The sequence below is a fragment of the Entelurus aequoreus genome, linkage group LG09, assembly GCF_033978785.1.
Source record: "Entelurus aequoreus isolate RoL-2023_Sb linkage group LG09, RoL_Eaeq_v1.1, whole genome shotgun sequence".
Taxonomy (NCBI): Eukaryota; Metazoa; Chordata; class Actinopteri; order Syngnathiformes; family Syngnathidae; genus Entelurus; species Entelurus aequoreus.
In genome coordinates, this window is record NC_084739.1 from 1129850 (window position 1) to 1142349 (window position 12500).

At 36.7% G+C, this 12500-nt stretch overlaps 1 protein-coding gene across 1 annotated transcript in view; it reads right to left on the bottom strand.

Annotated features, from left to right (window-relative positions):
- Positions 1-12500, bottom strand: part of LOC133657825 (protocadherin-15-like) — a 176061-nt gene that overhangs the window by 138279 nt on the left and 25282 nt on the right. Inside the window, exons 6-7 of the mRNA XM_062059606.1 lie at positions 11646-11765; positions 5524-5634 (exon numbers count right to left, since the gene is read on the bottom strand). Coding sequence (XP_061915590.1) covers positions 5524-5634; positions 11646-11765 — 231 coding nt within the window. The remainder of the gene's footprint in view (positions 1-5523; positions 5635-11645; positions 11766-12500) is intronic.

Here is a 12500-nt window from a genome sequence, read left to right on the forward strand (position 1 = left end):
GTGCCCAAAATGTAATCTGTGCAACTTCAAAATATTTGGGAACAAACAATTATTGTATTGTGAGCGAAAGTGGTGGCATTAGCCTCTATGTTGTGAAGTAATAACATAGAGGCTAATGCCATGACTTTCATTGTGTTTCAGTGTATCTTGAAGGATCATGCAAGTCATTGTTTCTTGTTGATGCTGTAAACAAAATGTCACTGTGCAAACAAATGTTTGTTGTTGTACTGAACACACATTGAAACTAAACCCACTGAAATAATAATAATTACAATGAATAATTTCTAAGTCTTTGTTAGCCGTTTGTGAAGTTTTGTGCTCGTGCGCTACGTTCGCTCGCATCATGTGCATCTCCTGGGGGCTAAGCCCCCCCTGTCCTTAAAAGCTAGTGACGCCCCTGCTGCATACAACAGTTGAGTATGCAACTGTAAACTATACAATGTCATGTATGTGACTGTACTCCTAAAAATACTACCCAAAATATCAGACATGTGTTAAGGAGCACAACTGAAATAAAAACCAAATAGAAGTAAAATCCAGTGAAACAATAACAATCCTTCTCAGATCATGTGGGGGAACATGCTTTATCAGTATCGTGCTTTAAATCCCGCTTCGAAAAGTTGTGCGCTCCAAAACGTGCTCATTAGCCATTAATTGTGACTTCCTCATTTTCCATCCATCCATTTTCTACCGCTTACCCCCCCCCCCCCCCACACACACACACACACATCGGCAGTGAAGTGTATATACTCACAAGAAACCGAATAGCTTTGTCTTTGACCTTTTTTTTTATACTTAAAGAAAGCAAATTAACATATTATATGAGAATGTTATGTTATGATTATCTTTAACCGAATCACAGCAGTGCTCAAATAAAAAAAAACAGCATTCCCTCTCATGTGATATTGCTTAATTAACATTAATGATGTGCACTTTAACAACTAGGCTTACAACTATAACTAATATATAAAGGGGTGGAAAAGTGACTATTACCTGCAGGGCAAACATTAGCTAACCAGAAGGCAATAACAATGTCAAGAAAAAACACCTGCTTAAAAGATCTAATACAAATGTCCCTGAGGAATGTAAGGTGGGAGTACTGTAATTACCTAACGTCACATTATTATTTTCCATAACAATTTAGCCCCCTCCACAATATTAACCCGACGTTAAACCAGAACTAGCTATTTATTGATTAGCAATTGCCGAATCATGTAACATTAGCTTAATGCTAAAAATCCAGGTTACTATCACATTCTGTAACAGACAAATAATTTCATGTAGGCTAACGTTACCTACCTGCTACCTCTGTCTTTTTCTCGTTTCTCCTCCTCTTCTTCTTTTCTCTTTTTTCTTCCCTGGGCACCTGACAGTTTTGGCCGTTTTGACATCTTGTGTTGATTTTTTTGATGTGGTAACTTGTAAGAGTCATGATGTGGGTAGGGAGGGGGCGCACCGTGCGGGGGGATGGGGAGCGTAATGTTGTAACAAATAATATTTCTATTAAATAGGCTTACTTTGCATTTTAATTAACGTGGGATTATTTTTTGTATTTAGAAATAGTAGTACCAACTTTTTTTTTTTTTTTTTCTCCAACATTTGTGGCACTGGCGTGGCGCCCCCTGATGGACGGCGCCCTTAGCATTTGCCTATACGGCCTATGCCACGGGCCGGCCCTGCTGGAGCCTATCTCAGCTGGAAGGCAGGGTACACCCTGGACGAGTTGCAGTATATTCAGCTTCAAAAATATAAGGTTGTGACAAGATATTGTGAATCCTTTAATGCGCCTTATAATCCGGTGCGCCTTATATATGAAAAAAGATCGAAAATAGATCATTCATCGGCAGTGCGCCTTATAATCCGGTGATCAATAGCCATACAGGTCACACTGAGGGTGGCCGTATAAACAACTTTAACACTGTTACAAATATGCGCCACACTGTGAACCCACACCAAACAAGAATGACAAACACATTTCGGGAGAACACAACACAAACATAAACACAACAGAACAAATACCCAGAACCCCTTGCAGCACTAACTCTTCCGGGACGCTGCAATATACACCCCCCGCTGCCACCAAATGTTGATATTTACCTCAGAAGGCTGCAAATAGAAAAGAGGCATTATTTGTTTTATTTAAATTGTATTTAATATACCATTTATGTTTTTTTGTTTGTTTTTTGAAAGTTGATTTTGCACTATTAAGTTATATAAGCGTTGCTTGTTCCATATTCAGTGTTAAAGCAAATCAGTGTAGCAAAATAATTAACATTTTATTAATGCACTTTCTCTTGCTACTTCAAGGCTTGAATGTTTGATTCATTCATTATTGTTATTTTATTTTCTAATTTATTATTAGCCTGTGGAAAAAAGTTTATTTTGATATTTACCTCAGAAGGCTGCAAGTAGAAAAGAGGCATTACATTTTTTATTTAAATTGTATTTGATATGCCATTGGTATTTTTTAATTATTATTATTATTATTTGAAACTGGAATTTGCATGTCACTATAAAGTAGGGATGTCCGATAATGGCTTTTTGCCGATATCCGATATGCCGATATTGTCCAACTCTTTAATTACCGATACCGATATCAACCGATACCGATATCAACCGATATATACAGTCGTGGAATTAACACATTATTATGCCTAATTTGGACAACCAGGTATGGTGAAGATAAGGTACTTTTTAAAAAAATGAATCAAATAAAATAAGATAAATAAATTAAAAACATTTTCTTGAATAAAAAAGAAAGTAAAACAATATAAAAACAGTTACATAGAAACTAGTAATTAATGAAAATTTGTAAAATTAACTGTTAAAGGTTAGTATTATTAGTGGACCAGCAGCATGCACAATCATGTGTGCTTACGGACTGTATCCCTTGCAGACTGTATTGATATGTATTGATATATAATGTAGGAAGCAGAATATTAATAACAGAAAGAAACAACCCTTTTGTGTGAATGAGTGTAAATGGGGGAGGGAGGTTTTTTGGGTTGGTGCACTAATTGTAAGTGTATCTTGTGTTTTTTATGTGGATTTAATAAAAAAAAAATTAAAAAAAAAAATTAAAAAAAACACGATACTGATAATAAAAAAAACGATACCGATAATTTCTGATATTACATTTTAACGCATTTATCGGCCGATAATATCGGCAGACCGATATTATCGGACATCTCTACTATAAAGTTATATAAGCCTTGCTTGTTCAATATTCAATGCAAAACCTGTTTGGGTCCCTAATAAAAGGTTAATTTGTTCAACTTTGGCCTGCGGCTTTGTTCAGTTTTACATTTTGGCCCACTCTGTATTTGAGTTTGACACCCCTGGTCTATATGTTATAGTTATTTGAATGACTCTTACCATAATATGTTACGTTAACATACCAGGCACGTTCTCAGTTGGTTATTTATGCCTCATATAACGTACACTTATTCAGCCTGTTGTTCACTATTCTTTATTTATTTTTAATTGCCTTTCAAATGTCTATTCTTGGCGTTGGCTTTTAGCAAATAAATTTCCCCCAAAAATGCAACTTATACTCCAGTGCGACTTATATATGTTTTTTCCCTTCTTTATTATGCATTTTCGGACGGTGCGACTTATACTCCGGTGCGACTTATGCTAGGTTCACACCAACGGCGATTTGACGGCGCGTTAAAGCGGCATGCAAAGCGGCGTTATAGCGTAACAAAGAGAAATTGAAAAAATAAATGAATATAAAAAATGGGTGGATAAAACAAATGCCTTTTAATATTTTCAACTAGCATGAAAGATAGTTATTTATTAAGATGACAAAAATAAAAGAAATGAAGATATAAAACATAATATAACGAAAAAAAAAGAGAAATTGAAAAAATAAATGAATATAAAAAATGGGTGGATAAAACAAATGCCTTTTAATATTTTCAACTAGCATGAAAGATAGATATTTATTAAGATGACAAAAATAAAAGAAATGAAGATATAAAACATAATATAACGGAAAAAAAAGAGAAATTGAAAAAATAAATGAATATAAAAAATGGGTGGATAAAACAAATGCCTTTTAATATTTTCAACTAGCATGAAAGATAGATATTTATTAAGATGACAAAAATAAAATAAATGAAGATATAAAACATAACATAAGGGAAAAAAAAGAGAAATTGAAAAAATAAATGAATATAAAAAATGGGTGGATAAAACAAATGCCTTTTAATATTTTCAACTAGCATGAAAGATAGATATTTATTAGGATGACAAAAATAAAAGAAATGAAGATATAAAACATAATATAACGGAAAAAAAAGAGAAATTGAAAAAATAAATGAATATAAAAAATGCGTGGATAAAACAAATGCCTTTTAATATTTTCAACTAGCATGAAAGATAGATATTTATTAAGATGACAAAATAAAAGAAATGAAGATATAAAACATAATATAACGAGAAAAAAAAAAAAGAAATTGTAAAAATAAATGAATATAAAAAATGTGTGGAAAAACAGTACACTGAGTTTTTCACATTGTTTTTCTTATTTTTGTTGTAACAATGCACAACAGAGCTTGATAATCGTGTCAGAGCCTGATTTAAAGCGTCAGGATTGCATCAAAGCGTAACAAAGTTCAATAAAGCGTAATAAAACGTATCAAAACGTGATTTAAAGCGTATCAAAGAGGGATCAAAGCGTGAGGAACGGTAAGAAAGCGGCAACTAATTCGTATCAGAGCGTATCAGAGCGTATCAGAGTGTATCAATTCATAACATTACTTCAGAGATCGGGATATTCGTGGAAAAATTGACAAAAAGCGCGGCTAGCGCCGTTGGTGTGCACCAGGCATTATAGTCTGAAAAATACGGTGTATGTTTTAATGAATTTTTGCACTGACATAAAAGGTATCAGATGCTAAATGAGCAAATTTCGACCATCACAGAACAGTTTGCAGCCATATTTGAATTTATTGCAGGGAGACGGTGATATAATAATTTATTTTGGGGGCCTCTGATGATTTATACGTGAGATAGATGACTGCTTAGTCACTAATGGAGCTCAGAGGACCACTCAGCTGCATGGTCACACTGTATGTCAATCAGCTGAAGGTCAATATCAGTACAAATCAATGCAGCTTCTGGCTAAAGACCAATGGCCACCCCCCGTCTTTGACCTTCTGGGGGGGAAAAAAACAAAAAAACAGTGATGACTTTATTCCTTCCTACTTTTCACATATGTTAAAGGTGTTCATAATTAAAATTCTCGGGTCGACGTCCGGTACCTCCGAGGATAATGGATGGCCTTTAGGTGTAGGTGATTGTTTTCCCTGACATTTGGCCCTCGGAAATTGTTATTTTAGGATGACTAATGACCTTCACCAGCAGGGCAGCCACCAATCCAGTCAATTACAATCTTAAGCCCGAGTGAACGCTTGCGTTAAACCTGAAGCTAATTCCCTTTCGGAAAAAAAACAAACAGTCGATACAGGGGCCCTTAAACTGCTGATGACACTTGAAACGAGGGTATGCATCACTCACGTTGGCTTGGACCAAAACAAGGTAGCGCGTTCTCTCCTCGTAGTTGAGCCTCTCAGCCAGAACAATGTGTCCCGAAAGGGTGTTGGCGACGCTCACGGTGCTGTTGGACGGCTGGAAAGGGCGAGAAAGACAGGAAAATAAGCAAGTGGTAAAAAGGTTAGTGACAGGTGAACCATTTTTCTGACCATTTGTTTGAACTGCAGAGCGTCTCCGCTCATCCAGAGGAGATCAATGAGCGTACAAGCGGAATAGACCGACACAACGGGGCAGTGATGGGCAGTAACAAGCTACTTGTAGCTAAGGTCCGTAGCTTAACTACATTGTTAAGCAAAAAATGTAATGTATTTATGAGAAACAGTCTTTATACATTTTTAATCAGTCATGGTCAAAATTTTGCGTACACTTGTCAGGTTCAAACACTGATGACATATATTAAACAAGACAAGAAGCAAAGAATCAAACAGAGGCAGAATTCAATTTTGCTCAATTGAGGAGAAACGTGTCGACCTGTAACCTCTTACAGTGTCACCCACGCTCCGGCGAAAGATTGTACGCCACCTCTTTTTATTTGGATATTCCCTGTTTACATAACAACATCTGCTTCTAAAGGAATGGGGGGGGTATGTAAACAGCTCTTGTTTTTGGTCACATTGAAAACAAAACAAAAAAAAATGCCTCGGGCTTGGGCTAGTCCTGGATTCAGCTTGAGCAGGTCTTCGATGACAATAGATAACCCCCTCCCGTCTCCTCCCATCGCACGCAATGGAATTTTCCAAGCCTTTTGCTTGGTGCAACAAAGACAGCCTCTTGTCTGTTCATTGGGAACTCAGAACGGAAAGTTTTTTGATAATTTACATACAATGTTTCTGGCACACTTGTAAAGAAAACAATGTCATGGCCGTCTTGAGTTTCCGATAATTTCTACAACTCTTATTTTTTTGTGATAGAGTGATCGACTTGTTGGTCACCAAAAAAAACATTCATGAAGTTTGGTTCTTTTATGAATTTATTATGGGTCTACTGAAAATGTGCTGGGTCAAAAGTATACATACAGCAATGTTAATATTTGCTTACATGTCCCTTGGCAAGTTTCACTGCAATAAGGCGCTTTTGGTAGCCATCCACAAGCTTCTGCTTGAATTTTTGACCACTCCTCTTGACAAAATCGGTGCAGTTCAGCTAAATGTGTTGGTTTTCTGACATGGACTTGTTTCTTCAGCATTGTCCACACGTTTAAGTCATGACTTTGGGAAGGCCGTTCTAAAACCTTTTATTCTAGCCTGATTTAGCCATTCCTTTACCACTTTAGATGTGTGTTTGGGGTCATTGTCCTGTTGGAACACCCAACTTCAGGTTGTCCTGAAGAATTTGGAGGTAATCCTCCTTTTTTCATTGTCCCATTTACTCTATGTAAAGCACCAGTTCCATTGGCATCAAAACAGGCCCAGAGCATAATACTACCACCACCATGCTTGACGGTAGGCCTGGTGTTCCTGCTATTAAAGGCCTCACCTTTTCTCCTCCAAACATATTGCTGGGTATTGTGGCCAAACAGCTCCATTTTGGTTTTATCTGACCACAGAACTTTCCTCCAGAAGGTCTTATTTTTGTCCATTTACTGTGATGAGATGGCGACTTGTCCAGGGTGTACCCCTCCTTCCGCCCGAATGCAGCTGAGATTGGCTCCAGCACCCCCCGTGACCCCGAATGGGACAAGCGGTAGAAAATGGATAGATGGATGGACAAGTGTGTGTAAACTTTTGACCAAGACTGCATGATGCTTTTATTGGATTGGCTCAGCTAAGCCAAAAAAAAACAAACAGGAAAAAAGCTATCAATTGGATTTAGGGTTGGGTACCAAATTCGGTACTGTTAAGAGTATCGACCAAAGTCCGTCATACCTACCCATAACTACCAAATAAAAACAGAATACAATGAATTGCAAATCCTTTTCCACTTATATTCAATTGAATAGACTGCAAAGACAAGAAACGTAATGTTCAAACTGAGAAACGTAATTACATTTGGCAAATAATCATTAACTTGGAATTTAATGGCAGCAACACATTGCAAAAAGGTTGTCACAGGGGCATTTTTACCACTGTGTTACAATTTTAACAACACTCAGTAAACGTTTGGGAACTGAGGAAACCACAGAACACTTTTCCACTTTGCATCAGTCCATCTTAGATGAGCTCGGGCCCAGCGGAGCCGGCGGCGTTTCTGGGTGTTGTTGATAAATGGCTTTTGCTTTGCATTGTAGAGTTTTAACTTGCACTTACAGATGTAGCGACCGACTGTAGTTACTGACAGTGGTTTTCTGTAATGTTCCTGAGCCCATGTGGTGATATCCTTCACACACTGATGTCGCTTTTTTATGCAGTACCGCCTAAGGGATCCGAGGTCGCGGGCATTCAATGTTGGTTTTCAGCCTTCCAACTTATGTGCAGTGATTTCTCCAGATTCTCTGAACTTTTTGATGATATTACGGAGCGTAAATGGTGAAATCCCTTAATTCCTTGCAATAGCTGGTTGAGAAATGTTGTTCTTAAACTGTTCGAAAATTTGCTCAGGCATTTGTTGACAAAGTGGTGACCCTCGCCCCATCCTTGTTTGTGAATGACTGAGCATTTCATGGAATCTACTTTTATACCCAATCATGGCACCCACCTGTTCCCAATTAGCCTGTTCACCTGTGGGATGTTCCGAATAAGTGTTTGATGAGCATTCCTCAACTTGCTCAGTCTTTTTTGCCACTAGCTATTTTGAAACAAATTCCAAATGAGCTAATATTTGCAAAAAAATGACAAAGTTTTCCAGTTCGAACGTTAAATATCTTGTCTTTGCAGTCTGTTCAATTGAATATTAGTTGAAATTAGCAAATCATTGTATTCTGTTTTTATTTACCATTTACACAACGTGACAACTTCACTGCTTTTGGGTTTTGTACAATCAAAAAGCCGGGGTAAAATAAGTACAATACTTGAAGTATAAACACTTTGTAGGGCTCAACACATGAAGACTGGCACATTTAACTGAATGGCAAGTATGTTTTGTATGCCAGGGCAAAACACAGTAGCCTTTTCAGTACTGCCATCAAACGTCTTGGAATTGCAACTGCATGCAAAGTCTACCAAGGTACGTAAATAAAATAAATGGCATCCTTTATTTGACAGAGTAGGCAGAGTAGCAAGAAAACTGAGTGGTGCATCAAATAAACAAATAGAGAGCAACAGTAGTAAAACATGTTTTTAACTTGTCAGTGTCGAAGTTGAATGACCTGCTTGGTATCATCTCCAAACAGTTGAAACACCACCCAGCAGGCACAAGACATTGATACAACGTTGATCATCCGTACATGTCCTTTGAAACGGACTTTGAAAGAACGGTGCAAAATAGTTGTATTTGTAATCTGAGACAACGTTGGTGTTTAAAGTTGTTGGTTGGGGAAATGACCAAATTTCAACGATCATATAAACGTCACAACCTGACATTGAATAAACGTTGTCACAAAACATGTTGTTGCAATGTTGTATTTTTGTTGTAGAATATTAGTCGGGAAATGACCAAATTTCAATGGTCAAATCAACGTCAGAACCCAACATTGAATAAACGTCAAAAAGCATGTTGTTTCAAAGTGGTGTTTGTGTTGTAGAATGTTAGTTGGAAAGTGACCAAATCAACGTCACAACCTGACATTAAATAAATGTCAAAAAGCATGTTGTTTCAACGTTGTATTTGTGTTGTAGAATATTAGTTGGGAAATGACCAAATTTCAACGGTCAAATCAACGCCAGAACCCAACATTGATTAAACGTCGTCAAAAAGCATGTTGTTTCAACGTTGTATTTGTGTTGTAGAATATTGGTTGGGAAATGACCAAACTTCAATGGTCAAATCAATGTCAGCACCAAACATTGAATAAACGTCAAAAAGCATGTTGTTTCAACGTTGTATTTGTGTTGTAGAATATTACCGGTAGTTCGAAAATTACCAAATTTAATGGTCAAATCAACGTCACAACCGGACATTGAATAAACGTTGTCACAAAGCATGTTGTTTCAACGTTGTATTTGTGTTGTGGAATATGGGTCGGGAAATGACCAAATTTCAATGGTCAAATCAATGTCAGAACCCAACATTGATTAAACGTCAGTCAAAAAGCATGTTGTTTCAACGTTGTATTTGTGTTGTAGAATATTAGTCGGAAAATGACAAAATGTCAATGGTCAAATCAACGTCACAACCCAACATTGAATAAACGTCGAAAAGCATGTTGTTTCAACGTTGTATTTGTGTTATAGAATATAACCGGTAGTTGGAAAATTACCACATTTAATGGTCAAATCAATGTCACAACCGGACATTGAATAAACGTCAAAAAGCATGTTGTTTCTACGTTGTATTTGTGTTGTAGAATATTAGTTGGAAAATGACCAAATTTCAATGGTCAAATCAATGTCGGAACCCAACATTGATTAAACGTCATCAAAAAGCATGTTGTTTCAACGTTGTATTTGTGTTGTAGAATATTACCGGTAGTTGGAAAATTACCAAATTTAATGGTCAAATCGACATCACAACTTGACATCGAATAAACGTCAAAAAGCATGTTGTTTCAACGTTGTATTTGTGTTGTAGAATATTGGTTGGGAAATGACCAAATTTCAACGGTCAAATCAACGTCAGAACCCAACATTGATTAAACGTCGGCAAAAAGCATGTTGTTTCAACGTTGTATTTGTGTTGTAGAATGTTAGTCGGAAAATGACCAAATTTCAATGGTCAAATCAATGTCAGAACCCAACATTGATTAAATGTCAAAAAGCATGTTGTTTCAACGTTGTATTTGTGTTGTAGAATATTAGTTGGGAAATGACCAAACTTCAATGGTCAAATCAATGTCACAACCGGACATTGAATAAACGTCAAAAAGCATGTTGTTTCAACGTTGTATTTGTGTTGTAGAATAATACCGGTAGTTGGAAAATTACCAAATTTCAATGGTCAAATCAACGTCAGAACCCAACATTGATTAAACGTAGTCAAAAAACATATTGTTTTAGCGTTGTATTTGTGTTGTAGAATATTACCGGAAGTTGGAAAATTACCAAATTTAATGGTCAAATCAACGTCACAACCGGACATTGACTAAACGTTGTCAAAAAGCATGTTGTTTCAACGTTGTATTTGTGTTGTAGAATATCAGTTGGGAAATTACCAAATTTCAACGGTCAAATCAACGTCAGAACCCAACATTGATTGAACGTTGTCAAAAAGCATGTTGTTACAATGTTGTATTTGTGTTGTAGAATATTGGTTTGGGAAATTACCAAATGTCAATGGTCAAATCAACGTCAGAACCCAACATTGATTAAACGTCAGTCAAAAAGCATGTTGTTTCAATGTTGTATTTGTGTTGTAGAATATTAGTCGGAAAATGACAAAATTTCAATGGTCAAATCAATGTCACAACCCAACATTGAATAAACGTCGAAAAGCATGTTGTTTCAAAGTGGTATTTGTGTTGTAGAATATAACCGGTAGTTGGAAAATTACCACATTTAATGGTCAAATCAACGTCACAACCGGACGTTGAATAAACATAAAAAATCATGTTGTTTCAACGTTGTATTTGTGTTGTAGAATATTGGTCGGGAAATGACCAAATTTCAACGGTCAAATCAACGTCAGAACCCAACATTGAATAAACATTGTCACAAAGCATGTTGTTTCAACGTTGTATTTGTGTTGTAGAATGTTATTTGGAAAATGACCAAATTTCAATGGTCAAATCAACGTCAAAACCCAACATTGAATAAACGTCGAAAAGCATGTTGTTTCAACGTTGTATTTGTGTTGTAGAATATTAGTTGGGAAATGACCAAATTTCAACGGTCAAATCAACGTCAGAACCCAACATTGATTGAACGTCGTCAAAAAGCATGTTGTTTCAACGTCAGGATCTAATTCATCAAGTTGTCAATGTTGTTCCAACGTCTCCTGCCTGCTGAGCAGGTACCAGTTAGTGGAAACAGCTTCCTAGTGCCACTCATTTATTTGTAGACATGTTATTTTGCATTTGGCGTACCATTTGAGTGGAAACGGGCTACAATGCATACCGGATCATTGGGGTTGTAAAGAATGCTGTATTCTATATGTCCATTGGGTCCGTCATCGATGTCCGTGGCTCCGTTCCTCCCTGAGAAGCCCGTGAAGATGGTGGTCCCCACTGGGGTGAGCTGCAGGGAGGGATATGAGTTAAAGAAATGTCAGCAGGTGGAACAGCCTCCGGTTTGTTTTTGTTGTGGTTGAGACAGCACACATGCAAAGCCACACGGCCATTACCGTGTCCACTTCACAACCATTAGACACGGGGAAGCCATTTTTTTTTTCGTTTCTTTTTTTCTTAAAAGCAAAAAATGTTGCCGTCCACAGCAGCAGAAGCAGCAGCAGCTGAGGACTGCTGACAGAATAAAACACGTACGTATACGAGCATCGCTCCCCTGAGCCCTCGGCGCAGTCCAAAACTCTCTCTCTCTCTCTCTTGCATTTCTTACCTTCTTGAGACCTGAGAAAAATGCCTACTTCTTTAGGACCAGCCTTTCTAGATATATAAAGATTTGTATTTACAACATTAATAATATAGAAAAACCATGTCAATATATAAAAACTTGGAGTGAAAAATGAGTTGGAATTTCAGAAAGAAAAAGGTCACAATTTTACAAGAAAAACTTTGTCATTTTATAAAAAATTTGCAAGAAAAACTGAACATTTGCGCAATGTTATGATAAAAATTTGAATTGTACTCAATAACGGTCGCAATTTTGCAAGAAAAGCTTAAAATGTTGGCAATTTTATGAAAATAGTTGTCATTTTACTCGCAAAAAGTCACAATTTAAAATATTGGCAATGCTATAATAATAATTGGAACTTTACTTGGCAAAATGGTGACAAAAGTCATCATTTCTACTCAA